Below are 15431 nucleotides of genomic sequence, written 5' to 3' on the forward strand. Positions count from 1 at the left end.
ATGTGTGTGACTCTGTGTGTGTGTGTGTGTGTGTGTGTGTGTGTGTGTGTGTGTGTGTGCACATGAGCATGTGTGTGCATCACATTCATGCAGGAGCCCGTGGAGGACAGAAGAGGGCATTGGATCCCCTGGAACTGGAGGTACAGGTGGTTGTGAGCCACATGTGGATGCAAGAACAGTGGGTGTTCCTAACCACTGAGTTGTCTGCCCAGCCCTGTGCTTTGAGCTTTAGTACTTGTTATTTGTATGATGTTAGTTAGACTAGTTCCACAGTTCCTAAATCCCATGCTCCTCTCACCTATAAATGGAATATAAATGGAAACTCTAGATTCCCATATATTAAATGAAACCATGAAAATAAAGCACCAGGCAGTGTCTGCACAGCCACCAGTGACCTCTGCAGGCCACGTGGTTTCAAAGGTGGCAGATGAAGGGGGGGAAGTGTTTTTGTCTTCATCCCTGTGTGCTTGTGCAGCTCAAGGGGGTTGTCCAGTTGCCTAACAGAACAAGGGAACTGCACGGGACCACTGAAGCTGGAAATGCACCCTCCCCAAATGAGAGAGCCACACTCAGAAAATGGCACCATGACATTGAGGTCTCGGTGAGGGGTATGGGAGGAAGAAGCCTGAGAGCAGTAGGCCTTTGCTGTCATGGGTCTGATGTGACCCACTGCTGCGAGAAGCAGGCTCGGTGATCGAAATCACAATCGTCCCACACACTGGAGTTCTGAATCCTGGGCCTGGAGTAGGGAGAGAATGTTCAGGCAAGTTTTCTTCACTTGCTCTTAGCTGAAAGACTGACAGATGATATCCTGCATCAGTCTCAACTGAAGTCCACAAATTAAAAAAAAAAAAAAGAGAGAGATAGAGAGAGATACATCGGATCTCAAAAGTAAGAAAGATGCTATATTCAAAATGTATGTGAGTCTGTTGGCTCCAGACTCTGGAACACGCCTGATTACTCTAGGAAACAATAATATCAAGAAAGATAGAGAAGACTTATCTGGGGTGAAGGGTGCTGAGCTGACTCCCCAGCCAAGCTCCCCAAACCCATGAAGGCCGAGGCTGGGGTAATACCATGTTCCTTGTAGAGCCTTACACTGTCCAGGTGCAGCAGGCAGAGGGCTGCTTCAAGGACCACCCCTGAGGAAGTTAAATTGCCCGAAATGGAATAATGGTGGCCTATCCTCATTTAATACTTGGGAGTCCAGAATTTCCATTTCTAAGTGGGGAGACCCAGAGACTTAAAAGTTAGAGATCTTGTTTAGATTCAACCTGTCCTTGTGTATGTCAGCAACTGACATGTGAATGTTCCCATGCCACATGGGGCAGAGGACTGGCTCTGGGGTCATTCTGGATCCTGGCCTATGGAGACCATCCTTCAGAAGACAGAAGTCCAGCACCATTAACCTGGAGAGATAAGTCATACTCTACTGACTGCAATAAGCATTGCAGGTGGTGGCCGAGGCTAGGGAGGAGTGAACCCTCCCTTCTGGGACAGAGGGAGAGGCTCTGAGATGGAGCTTTCCAGAGAAATCAGGAAATTACACAGAGACAACAAAGCAACCTGAAACATCTGGCCAGCTCAGGGAGTGTGAAATCATTTTCAACTGGTTCCCAGGTAGGTGAGACCTCCCTCCCCAGTACCCTCCCTCTCAATCCCCAGCCCAAGCACCAGGAGAAGGTTCAGAAATTGACCAGCAACATCTGGAAGAAGAGACACCCGAAGAGAACCAGAGAAGCCAGGCCTCTTTTCCCCACAGCACAGCGACAAAAGGAGCGTTATTCTGAGGTACCGCAGGGACTGTGTCTGCCCATGACATGTCACTGGAAAACAACAGTGAAGAGAAATCTTGGTCTTAAAGAACTAGGACTCAACAGTGAGACCATTAAGTGTAGAGCTAAAATCTAAATAAGTGCATTCTTCTTCTTTTTTTTCCTCTGAGACAGGATTTCTCTGTGTAGCCCTGGCAGTCCTGGAGCTCACTCTACAGTCCAGGCTGGTCTCAAACACACAGAGATCCACCTGTCTCTGCCTCCCGAGTGCCGAGACTAAAGGCACTGCCACCACATCCTGGGGCTCTAAATGTGTTCTTTGAAATGTCAAAAAAAGAAAAAGAAAGGACACAACTGTCAATAGTACGAACTTACTTAAAAGACAGATTGTGTAAGAAATAATGAGACACGATGGCCTTACATCAGAAATGAAATTTCCAGTGGTATTAATAGAGCCTGGGAACTGCCACGAGGAAAGAGACTAGAACAATCTTCAAGCATCGGAAGGAGTCAAAAGAGCCCTCTGCAATTCCAGATTTTAAATAAGATTAATATAAGTTAAAGAATATTTGTTTGCTTTCTTATTGTGCTGGGAATCAAACCCAGACCTTGTGCATGCTAGAAAAGCACCCTAACACTAAGTGACTATTTCCAGCCTTTAGAATACTTCTTAAATTTAAACAAAATACAAAGTGAAAGAAAGGACTTTCAAATGTGCAAAATTTGGTCAAATGAAATATACTGCACTCTGTAAGACAAGTGTGCAGGTTGTGTGTGTGTGTGTGCATGTGCATGTGTGCATGCATGTGTGTGTGTGTGTGTGTGTGTGTGTGTGTGTGTGTGTGTGTTATACTGAGAATCAAATCCAAGACTTTGCACATGCTAGGAGATACTTCCTTTTTACTGACAAGAATACATAAATAAGTTGACAGAAAAAGCTACATGTATCCATTATTACTATAATATAGTTTATATTTCCTTAATCAAGAAAAAAATTTAAAAAGTCAAGAAAATGCCCAGTCATGTGGACCTCCCATAAAAGACACTTGTGATTCATAGAAAGATTGAAAGTAAAAGTGTAACCCAGATTTATGATGTAAAAAACAACCAGAGTGGCCGCATTCATTTCAAATAGATAGAATCAAGGCAAGAAGCATTAAAGAGGACAATGTGTCCAGCTGAAACAGATAGACCACCCGAGACAAAAACTGCCCACAAGCAACATTATAGTTAGTATTGTTCTGACCAAACGGGTGGAGAAGAGAGCAGAAGTAAAAGGAATAATTACAGGAAAAGAAGGCCCAAATTATCATCATTAGTAAAGATATAATTACGGTCTTTTGAAGCCCAGAGAATCGAAAATTTCTTAAAATAATTGAATTTAGGAAAGAAGCCAGATAAAGGAAAATTATACCAAAAAGTTGCCTTCCTATTTACCATCAATAACCAATGAAAAGACACCATGAGAGGAAAAAATTCTGTTCCCGGTAATTTCACAAGAACTTCTCAGGACTGGACTTTAGAAACGTGCTCGACTCACACAGAGGAAAGTCTCCTTTCCATAGACACGTACAATGACGTTTGTCCAGCGGGAAGAGATGCTCTGAATGAGAAGACTCGGGTTGGCAAAGTTCTCACAGGCCAGCTCCTCAAAGAATTTTCAGTTTTGATCTAATGTTGATTTAAAACAAACAACTTATAGGCTTTGAAAGTAACCTACTTAATAATTTGTCTGGAACCAGAAATCAGGCAAGCACGGCTGAAGAAAGTCTAAGGATGAGCAGTGCCAGGGCCTTCACGTCATGGATCAGATCACACAGCTGTGGCACTTAGGGGTGACATGGGACCATCAAAGAAAGAAGAGGGGGAAAGGAACAAGAAGGTAGCCTATGGGTCATTTCTACAACGGAAGGATTGTCTGCTACCCCTGGGAAACAAGTACGTACTTCTAACAAACAGCTCTGCAGATTTGGATACCTGGAGAAAAACAATTCCTTACACTCCACTGTGCAATCAGACTTACCTTAGGGGTTACGAAGACAAATGTGAAGAGGATGGCCTTTAAAATCATAGAAGAAACTGGGCTGCAGGTGTCCCTCAGTGGGTAGGGCACTTGCCTAGCACTCATGAGAGCCTCCACGCAGTCCCCAGGACTGATAGTAATTAATTGATTAATTAATTAATGTAGAAGAGTAAAATTATGTGTGAGTGGACATTTAGTCTCTTGGCAAGAATGATCAGTACAGCCACAAAAGTAACCGAAGGACAAGACTCAAAGCTGTGCAGATAAATTGATGCCATGAATCAAAATGAGCACCATGGTCCTCACAGTGTCTGTGTGCAAGAAAATGGTTATCAATAACATCAGTTTTATTTCCTTCTTATTTTCCCATGTGTTTAATGTTTTTCTCAGTGTGCACATGGCCCTCACATTTATTTAGAAATGAACCTGTTTCGTGACTTGTCAAAATGAAAAAAACTAAGAAGCTCATTTAGAAGGAAAACCTTACCATGAAAGTGACCCAAAAACACAAATAAAGCCTTTGACACAGTGAGGGAACAATTATGAAAAAATCAATCAAAAAGAAAAATATATAACATTTTTAATGGAGGGAAGAAGTCATTGATAATGAAGGGAGTTTTGTAACAAAACAAACAGACAATATGTGTTAGTGCAGTGGAATCCAGTTTTGATTCCACCAGCCATAAGACAACCATACATAAACAGCAAGGCCACCACTATGAACAGGAGGCTGCACTACACTAGTACTTCAAACCCGGCTGGTCACAAGTTATTTCTGTTGGTGGCTGTTTAGCAATAGTGTTCACAAGCTCTGTAGCAAGCATTTTACAAGGATTGTCTCACTGAGCGCCCTCAGTTACTAAGTTAGGCTGCAGTACCCTCACTTAAGATGAAGAAAATGAGACATAAAGTCGCAAGTCAGATGGCTAGTTAAATATGTATATCTGAACCCAGGCGCCCTGGGCACCAGCATTCATAACTACTAGCTACAGACAGGGAAATCTATCCTTTGAAAAGCTCCCTGGCTGATCTGGGTGATCAAGTGGGCAAGATGCCCTCTAAGTTTTACTCCCAGATCTGAACTATAAAATTCTGCAGTCTCCTTTCATCATTTTCTAATCATTTACAGAATCACTAATTTCTTGGGTACTGATATTCACCACTAGACTGGGTTTATTTGCAGAAACGCTTGTGGGAAGGCAGAGAGTAATCCTGGAGGTCTTACCCAAAGTCTCCCTGGATCATCTCATAGTGGCCTAAACCTGGGCCGCATCTGCAGGGGCACTGTTTGCCCCATTTCCCAAATGAACCATAGAATATGTGAGCATTGAAGTGACATACTAAATATTCCATAAAGTTTCATCCATGTTGAATCATCATTTCAGTGTGAAAAAAAACTGAAAGGAGGAGGGCCAGGAAAATGAAGACATAGAAAGCTGGAGGAGCCTTTGGGGACCCCTCCCCTCAGTGACCCAGGACCCCATCCTAAGGTCTGATAATGCACAAGTAGTACATTCCTCTGCGGATGTGAAATGGGACTAGGCCATCTTGCCTCTTGGTGACTTGTGGCCTTATAGAGAAGATGCCTTGATATCAAGGAGGAAAAAAGGAACACTGGAGAAAAGGTTTTACAAAGGGTCAACCCATAAACAATGTTGAAGAGGAGCTAGGGTGTAGGTGTGAGGCCAAGTCTGCTCTTACCATACACAGGGTTTCAAGTTCAATCTTCAGTGCGTGTGTTTGTTTGCATTCACACATGTACATCCCATACACACATACACACACACACACACACACACACACACACACACACATACATTGGCGGTGTAGAGCTACAGAAGAGACAAAGATGGAAATTACATGCTAATTTTACGTGCCTATGCTGCTGGTTGAAGTGCTTCCAGGCACAACCCACAAGCCTGAAGTCGTGCCCTCAGTAACACAGGAACTCTTCTGCACAGACACCAGCATGGGCACCCCCATGGAAATGCTTTCTTACAATGAACCAGCTAAGGACACCAACGCGTAACTCCAGACTCTACCTTGTACGTGGCTTTACTCCTTCGGTCCGTGAGATCCAGCTGGATGGCAATGTAATCAACGTTGGGCGAAGGGGGTTGTGTGTGTTGGTAGTGAAGCCCCATCAGCAGGAACTCCTCACAGCTCACTTTCAGACTTCCCACTTTCTGCAGTCCCAGGGCACAGCTTCCACCTGGACACTTCAGTCCTGCCCCCAGCTCTAGAAGGCACAGCACTGAATTGAGACAGCTGCCTGACCACAATGACGGTACAAACCCAAAACCCATCCTCCTGCCTCACTCACTGCCCCAGGACACTTATACATGGACCTTCCAATTATTCACTGACTAGATTGTCATTATTCTGAAAGGTCATAAATTCCTTTACTAGAAAAATAAAAATAAAAATAGTTGACCAGTTGTCTCATCTGGTTTTGCCCACCAAAAGATAGGCTCAGGAAAAAATAATTAAAGAGGGGTTTTGTGGTATTTGGATATCTCTGACAAATATGCCAGTAGCTCACTATAGAATTCACAGCCCAGCCACTGATACATTACAGTTTACATTACACAACCTCACGTGGGCTGTCTCCCATAGAAATCCCACCGCCCCGGCCCTGGGTGGTCTTTTTAACAAACCCTCCCTTAACCCTTCTCGACCCCTTGAACCAGCCTGTTTTTGAACCCATGGCTATCTCTAAAAGACTCTGTCTCTCCCAGCTGTCTTTTCACCCTTGCTCAGGGACTCGTATTTCCATAACATATGAAGCAGATACTCTACTTCTTAATCCAATGATTGTGATAACAAAACGACATGCCTGATGCTCAACTTCAGCTGTAAGCTTCTGTCCAAAATCCCAGGTAACACTGCTTATCTCTAGGTCTTCCCATAGTTGCTAGAATACCACTATGCAGATAGAAAGCATTCAAAATGTACTGACTGTCTGACTAACACAAGGAGCACTGTGAAATATAGTAACCAAATGAATTCCACAGGGGGAATTCAGTCAACATCCTGGATTTCAATCCTGGCTGCTACCTACAGTCTTTACTAGAACACAACCCAGTAATCCTCAGTAAAGAACAACCTGCTCTCACCACAGCTGTCCATTGCTATAATCATACCTGGAAACTCACAAGCACTCTAATGGGCCAGACCTGTGCTAAGTACACTATGTCCTTACTCCATCTTTACACAGCCTTGTGGAATGGTCGTTCTCTTTTCCCATCTAACGGAGGCTTAAACCCATTGATAAGGGAAAAAACAAACAGCAAACCCAGGTATTTCTGATTCTGACTCCAAATTCACAGCCTTAACTCACCTACATTTTTCTTTTGTTTTTTTAATGTGTTTTTAGTTATACTTTAATTTTATTTATTTTGTGTAACTCAGTTTTCTCCCTCTACCATGTAGGCCTGATGATCAAATTTAGGCCAGCAGGCTTGAAAGTCCCACTGGTGCGCACACGTGCGTGCGTGCGTGTGTGTGTGTGTGTGTGTGTGTGTGTGTGTGTGTGTGTGTATGTGTGTGTGTGTGTTGTGTGTCCAAAAGAACTTGTGCCACAATATGAGTTTGGAGGTCAGAGGACAATTTGGAGGAGTAGGTTCTCTCCTTCCCCCATGTGGTTTATAGGCATTGACCTCAGATTAGGCTTGGTGACAAGTGCCTTTATCCACTGAGCCATCTCACTACCCCTAACTTACATTTTCAACAAGCTAAAAACTGTATTTGCTAGGTAGAACTCTTCACCATAGTGAAAGATGAGCATTTCCAGACATTTTGGTCAGTTTTGGTAACCTTAACTATTAAGAGGTACGTACGGGTCTCAGGAAAAAAGCTGTGGGGCTGATCTCCACGAGGTCCCTCTGGCTTACGATTCAGCACAACCAGCTTGCCGTGGGCTGGCAGCTGAGTGCCCACTGGGTCCAGTCTGATGGTGCAGTCCAGGTTGGCTGTCCTATCATAATCAAATTGGAGCAGGTTCTTATCAATGGCTTGGGATAAGCCGTAGAATTCAGTCACTTCCAGCATATTGCTACTTAGACGGATGATGTTACAGTCTGGCTCCACAAGATGGACTCGAAAGAGAAAGGTTTCCATGAAGGTGTCAGTTTCAGTAAATCTGGAGAGAGAACAGGGTCAAGGGTATATTTATGGGTGCACAGATTATTCTGAGACTTGTACACTCATCTTAAATATTGCCCTTAATGAGCAGGGTATGGTGATGTATGCCTCTAATCCCAGCTGAGGCATTTCCTCCCAGAGTGTCAGCTTGCACTCCAAGAGGCAAGATCAGGGGTCCCAATAACATGCCCCAAGATCCTTTCAGGCAATCCAGACTTTTTAATAAAATTCGCTAATCAGTTTTATTACCAGTTTGAGGACAGCTTGGGATAAAGACTGCATTTGAGGCTAGCTTGGGCAATTTAGTGAGCTCCTAATTCAAAGAAAATCAAGGCCAAAGCAAAATAACAACAAAAATTGTCCTTCACAAAATGTGTACTTTCAGGTGGAGTTTGGTTCTATTTCTTCCTTGACTTTTGGCCCCCTGTTTCCATGGCTTCGTCTCTACCTTTGGGCCAATGCTTTTTCCTACCACTTTCCTCCTGAACCATCTCTCTTCCAAATCCGGATTGTTCTTTACATCTAATTTGGATGTTCAGCTCAGCACTTGCCAGGTAAACTAAATGAGTAATGGCTACTGCCACAGTATTCTGTTCTGGGGCATTTGCAGAGGCGGCTGGGGATAGATTGTCATGCTGTGGAAGTGAGAGAGGCAGTAAATGATGAGTGCTCCCTGACAATGCAACTCTGACCTGATGCCTTTGTAATGTGGTTCAGGTGTTTTAATAAGGCCTTCACCCCAGCTGCAGAGGACCCTGCAATAGGCAATGTCTATCCCCTTTCACCAAAGAGGAAACAAAGGCAGACAGAAGACAAAAAGCTTGACAAAGAGGCTGACGAGGAGATTAAGGGGGAATAAACTGCTCCCTGGTCCCTTGCCTCTAGCCCTTCTGAAAGCTCTACTTCAAATGTCCTCAAGACCAAGTGCATGGCAGCTCCTCTGACCCTGCTTGCATGAGCCCTTTCTCAATCTTCCTACATGCTAGGAAGTCAAAGGGTCTGAAGCACCAGCTCCCTAGCCTTTCCTGGCAAGCTGTTTGAAGTTGATTTGGTGTTGACTCTAAAGTCTAGAAAGACCAAACACTCCTTCGTACTGATGTCGTAGCTTCCTAGGGAATCCTTGGTGTCGCTTCACTATGTGAGCACAGCATTTTGTTTGTGACTTTCCTTTGGTGGTTGCAACTCCAGTGGCCCCCTGATTGCCCCTCCTCCAGCATCTGGCAGTCACTCATCTACTTTCTGTTTCTGCGGACTCACCTATTAAGACATTTCATATAAATGGAACCATATAATACTTGTTCTTTTGTGGCTGGCTGCTTTCACTTAGCATAATGTTTTTAGGGTTAATTCATGTTGTACAAATCAGGACTTCATTAGTTTGTGTGGCTAATATTCTATTATTATATTATATTATATTCTATACCCTTCATCAGTTCAATTCGTTCAGCATTTTTAGCCATTATGAATAAGGCTTCACTAATAACACTTCACATAAGCTTTTGTAAGCATGGGTTTTCCCTTGTGTATATAGGTTGGAGATGTTTTACAGGATTATATGGTCGATCTATGTTTAATTTCACAATCGATCTTAAACACACTTGTATTATTTAATGTTTAGAAATGGAAGATGCTGCGCTTTCTATAACTAAGCAGCTGGCAATCAAACAGAAGGGTCTCATTCAATTTTGTAATACATGTCTGTCAGATTCTCACAAGAAACTTGTGTTTGTAATTTTCAGCACAGTAATAGGTTGGACTACTAGAGCTAAGTCATGGGATGGAGTAATGGAAAACTCTGCAAAGACTGAAAGAAACAAAACGAAGCCAGTAGTTTGTAGAAAGGCCCCAAGGAGGAAGAGACAAATGAATTGAAAAATTGCCTGCAATTGCTGTCTCACTCACTCAGATCTCCAATCTCTGCTGATTACTTTCTTACTGGATTCTAATGACTCCTCTCGGTAACATACAGTCGGAGAAAATGCCCGAGAAGGACACAGCATGACTGTCTGGCAAAAACAAAATAAAACAATAAGAACACTTTCTATGGCACTTACCTGTAAAGTCTAAGCCTCACGGAGTCTTCATCGAGAATTGGGCATCCGTTGTGAACATACTGTACTTCGTTGGGAAGGAAATGGCAATCGAAGACCTAGTTCACATGAAGAAGGAAATGTCTGAGAAAACCAGGGCAAAGCTTTATTTCTCTAGCCCTGTAGCACTGCCTGAAGAGCTGGTTGTGGGGACACACACTTGCAATCCCAGTACTTGGGAAGCTGGCACAGGAAGATCATCACAAGTTCAAAGTCAGCTTGGGCTACATAGTGAGTTCAAGGCCAGAATCAACGTCAAACAGACAAACAAAACAGAGCTCCTGAAAGGGAATAAGAGGTAAGTTATTCCGGAGCCATTCTGAGTGACCATGGCCTGAGAGTGTAGGTTTAGGTTATCCTAAATCCCATGTTCTAACATGGCAGCAGTTTCATAGATTTACACAACAAAAAACTCATTAAATCAAGACAAGTTTAAAATCCAGTGGGGGTGCACCAGAGAGGTGAGCATAGCAAGATGGGCAAGTTTTTGTTTCATTTCGCCCCAGATGTTATCTGATGACAGCTTAGCTTTGCTAAGTTAACAGATTTCAAAAGATTTTTATCTATTAGACACAGGATGTTAGTTCTTACACGGAACTGGGCAAGAAATGGCTATTTAGTCTCTAGACCAGCAACATTCCAACCTCTCCACATCACTGAAGCCTTAATCAGTCAACCAGCCTTTGCAGACACAGCTTCTTTGCAAGATTCCTCTTCACACCAGCCTGGGCTACCTAGTGAGACTTTGTCTCAAAAAAAAAAAAAAAAAAAAAAAAAAGAAGGAGGAGGAGGAGAAGGAGAAAGAGGAGGAGGAGGAGGAGGAGGAGGAGGAGAAGAAGAAGAAGAAGAAGGGGGAAGGGAAGGGGAGAAGAGGGGAAGGGGAGGAGAGGAGGGAGCACCTATGTTCGATTAATGGTGGGGATGCAGGCATCTTTTTACCAGCAACCCCTTCTTCCCTACCCCTACGGCTACACATCCTCTTACTTATAGTTGTGCCTTGTTTTGTTGGTGTCTAAATTATGATAATCCAAACAGGTCAAACAAACAAACCAATGGATGTCACATCTCCAAATAACTACATGTCTATAAACTATAATGTTTAATAAATATCTGCTATTCATTAAAGGAATATTTATCTCCTTCAGAAGCTTATGGCAACTGAATTCGAGAGGTCTTTCCAGGTGTCTGGATAACCCATTTACCACAAACATGCTGTTCTGTGTGGCTTTTCTTTCTTCCTTTTTCAAATAAAGTCTTTATGGTCAAAGATGGAGACACTGGCTGTGTGTACTGCTGTGTTGACCAGAGCCAAACAAGAACTACAGCTGTTTCTCACACTCTTGCGAACGACAGCTTTGATAGTTACAGGGGAAAATAAAAACAACTGGCTGATGAGAATCCAAAATAATATACTCTCCTTCAGTGAAGTCATAATTAACCACATCGCCTCACTCAGAGCAGTAGAGAGATGACTAGTTTACATTAGGACCCTGGTTTTTGTTTTTTAAGACTTCTGCCCAAGTCACAACCCTACCCTGCCCTGACAGAGATGGCAAAGTTCTGAGAAACATCCTTGTGCTCATCCACACATCACTATGAGGTGTTCTGAGCACCTTTTGCAGCCTCAAACATTTCCAGACAACATAACCCACCCCAGGAAGACATTCTCACCAGTAAGAATGAGTTTCTAGTCCTCTTCTGAATTGACAACCAGGAAGAAGATAAAGGGAAGCCCTTCCCATATCATTGACAAATAGCCACGGTAATAAAGAGACAATCTGCTTTGTTAAAAGAAACATCTGTTCTGTGTTTCCTAATATGTTTTCCTTTTATAAAAGGCGACAACCATGATTGACCATAAATTTACTAACTAAAACAAAGGAGAGCTAAATCCTTTTCTAATTACTGTCTAGCTTTGTTTTTTTCCACTTCAACTGCTTTTCAATTACAATTTATAATTAAATTGTCACACATTCCTGACTCATTACTCACTTTAATGACAGGGAAGTGGTTCAAACTAGAGATGTTTTCTTAATGCTGTATTTCAGATTCAAAAACAGCAAGCTCAGCACTAAGCCAAGGTGATTTTTTTTCCACCCAGTGAACGTTTTCCTCTGGTCCAGGTGTGGAGTGCTGGGGTATGCGGGGAAGTCTTGCCCCGGAATCTGAGAGCACACTGCCATTGATCTGTCTAACTGGCTATCCAGGAGGAAATGGAGACAGAAGGCACTCGCACAAACCCAGGCAAGTGGCTTTGCAAATATGCAATGGGAATGAACCTGTTGGTTCTAAGACAAACTTCAGTAATGAAATGAAAACACTAATTGAACAGATGTTAAACAAAGCATTTCTGTGCAAATCCCACAAAACTGTTCATTACGCAGCAGGGTGTTGTTAATACAATAGTCTTGCTAGGAATGGGTTCACATAAGCCTAGCTTGAAGCTTACTGTTAAGCTCTATTAAGGAATAATGTTTGTTTAGCTCTCTCTCTCTCTCTCTCTCTTTCTCTCTCTCTCTCTCTCTCTCTCTCTCTCTCTCTCTCTCTCTCTCTCTCTCTCTCTCTCTGTGTGTGTGTGTGTTACATGTGCACTTACACACTTAGCCATGCTTAATTCAAAAATTCAAAAATAATAAATAAATCCCTGGGCGGGGCTGAACCACTTTGGATTTAAAGTAAGCATAAACTTTCCTCAAACCATACTTTACCTGGAAATCTTATCTTTGCTGAAATTATCAGAACTTAAAATTAGAAAAAAAAAATGGAGAGAAACCATGTTTCTACATGCATACCTATGGCACCCGGTAAACTGGTAACGAAGCCCTGGAGTTTTAATGGGCTACCACGAAATAGATTTTAGAATGTACAGATCACATGTCCACTTGAGATGCTGCAAAGCTGTCTGCTGTGTCATATTTACTCCCAGAAACACACACACATACATCCAGTACCAGACTGGACTCTTTTCCAAATGACCAGCAGACACTAGATGACAGGGCACTTGGAGGTGTTCCCGAATAGTCAAGAATTTCCTAATCTAGTTGGGTATTTTGTTGTCTCTGATGCACATTATCTTCCTGATAACTGGATCTTTGCCTTAAAATCAGAGAAAGTTTGCCAGAGATGACTGGAAGGTCTTACTTGCTCTGTGAGACTCATATTTGCATGATGAGAATGTCATCATGATTTACCTTTGTCATTGTGGGGTCTGAGTATGACCTAAAAATGTCTCAGAATGAACAGGATCCAACTAAGAAATCAGCCTAGGAAACTCCCTGTCCTCTCCAAAGATTCTTCACTTGCAATGAGTGAGAGAATTGAGGGCCAGAATAACCCTGTAAGGGTGGTCACAGCATATCCTCCAAGTGACCGCTCACTACTGTCTGTCTCTCTGTCTCTCTGTCTTTCTCTTTCTCAATCTCCCTCTTTCTCCATATCTTTCTCTCAACATCTCTCTTTCCCTGCTTCTTTCTCCTCCCTCTCTCCCTCTTCCCTAAAATAAGGGACCAAGTTTTTTCCCACTGGATTAATAGCTACTCTCTAGGGTCAAGCATCTGGTATGACCCAGAATTTCTCTGCAATGAGAAGTGACACCGGGAAGGTTTATTGGTCACAGTGCCTTGCTAAGGAAAAGATGGACACACATCTGTATGAGTTTAACCCTTACTTCCTGCAGTATGCTAGATTCAGGTAAAACCGTGTCAGTGGCAGGCTTATCATATGAACCCGGTTGAGAATATTCAAAACTAGGGCTGGTGAGATAACGCACAGGGTAAAGGCATTTGCCACCAAGCCCGATGACCTGCTCAATCCCCATGGTTCAAGGAGAGAATTGACTCCTGAACATTGTTCTTTACCTCCACAAGCATGCTGTGGCATGCCCGTGTCCACGCACACACAAATAAATTACAATTTTCGAAGTTGTCAAAAATATGCTCCACCTCTTTGAGAAAAGCAATAGGATCCCATGCCTATGCCTTTCAATGTCTTGGTTTCAAAGACTATACAATACTCATAATGATAGCTTGAGAGACCCTTTACCTATGCCTTCCGACTTACACACACACACACACACACTTCTTAACAGACACGGAATGTGACCTACCTGTGGAGTGAGTTTCCCAACCCTCTGGGTTATCGGCTCATTCATCACCACCTCCACTCGACAGGCATCCTTCTCTTTGGGGATGGCAAACTTCAGATGATCTTCAGACAGGAAGGCAGAACTGCCCTTCATCACCCTCAGGCCCCGGTTGATGCTGATGAAGGTGGAATTGGCCAGGTCCAAATGTGGCAGAAGCAGCGGGAGCAGCAAGAACAGCAGGGCCTTGGTCCCAATACAACCTGGACAGTTCATGATGCCCTGGCCAGGTCTGTCCGCAGGCACAATCTGCTCAACAAAGCAGGACTCCTGTACTTCCTCCCAGAGTGTCAGCTCGCAGTTCACAGGGTGAGACCAGGGGTCCTGATAGCATGCCCCAAGATCTTACCATGCCCCTTCCATTCAGACTCAGACAAGGAGGCCTTTCAGGCGATCTGGGCTTTTTAATAAAACTCGCTGATCACTCCTGACAACGCTGGCAAGATTAATGTGCCTCCCAAGTGCTTTCCTAATCCTGCGAACAGGAGAAGAGGTTTGGAGGAAACGGAGAGAGACCAAAGGTTTGTGCAGCTATTTAAAGAACCGTTCCCAACAAAGGGATCTTTCAGCTGGCCTATAATTTCAGCTAAATTAAAAGCAAATAAACTAACTTGACCTTCAGGCCCACCCGAAAGACAAGGAAGCCATTTCATTACTCCACTTGTAGCTGTTGCTTCCGGATGCAGAGGACCTCATGGGATGTCAACTGTGTGGTCTAGCAGGATCCCCTGCCTGGTCGCTGAAGCGCAGCAGCAAGTCCTGGAGCTCAGTGCAAGCGGAGTGCTCTTTGCTTCCATCCCCTATTTGTTAAGTGAGGGCCACTCTGACTTGTGTCAGAAACCTGATAGTGCGATCTGTACATTGTTTGAGAACATGGGTAATTCAAAATCAATAGAACCCAGCTAAGAAGTATGCCCAATAATGGGTCCAGTGAACTTAGATGGGCAATGAGGTCACCTAAGAGACTCTTCAGTGGGAACTGGTGAAAATGATTTTTTTTTCTAAACAAGCATTCAAGCTCTTGCTCATACACAGTGGGACTTTGAAGAAAGAGTAGCTCAAAGTACACAGCTAATAGCATGTATGGGTGGGCACGCACTGACCTCATCATCTACAGGGCTAATTCTGTTCATAACACACTAGATTTGCTCAGATGGACTTGTGTTCCTCTCCAAAAATACCATGATTATATTTTCTGTTCTTTAAGAGTAAATGTATTCTAGCATGTCCCTAAATCCATTTAGATGACTAGAGGCAGT

The 15431-nt window shown here is 43.3% G+C and overlaps 1 protein-coding gene across 1 annotated transcript in view; it reads right to left on the minus strand.

The window, feature by feature from the left end:
* Window positions 1-14619, minus strand: part of Frem1 (FRAS1 related extracellular matrix 1) — a 120644-nt gene extending 106025 nt beyond the window's left edge. Inside the window, exons 1-4 of the mRNA XM_059255951.1 lie at window positions 14137-14619; window positions 9996-10090; window positions 7638-7939; window positions 5841-6037 (exon numbers count right to left, since the gene is read on the minus strand). Of these exons, the coding sequence (XP_059111934.1) occupies window positions 5841-6037; window positions 7638-7939; window positions 9996-10090; window positions 14137-14388 (846 nt within the window). The 5' untranslated portion in view covers window positions 14389-14619. The remainder of the gene's footprint in view (window positions 1-5840; window positions 6038-7637; window positions 7940-9995; window positions 10091-14136) is intronic.
* Window positions 14620-15431: the final 812 nt, after the last annotated feature.

Source organism: Peromyscus eremicus, chromosome 2, assembly GCF_949786415.1.
Source record: "Peromyscus eremicus chromosome 2, PerEre_H2_v1, whole genome shotgun sequence".
NCBI lineage: Eukaryota > Metazoa > Chordata > Mammalia > Rodentia > Cricetidae > Peromyscus > Peromyscus eremicus.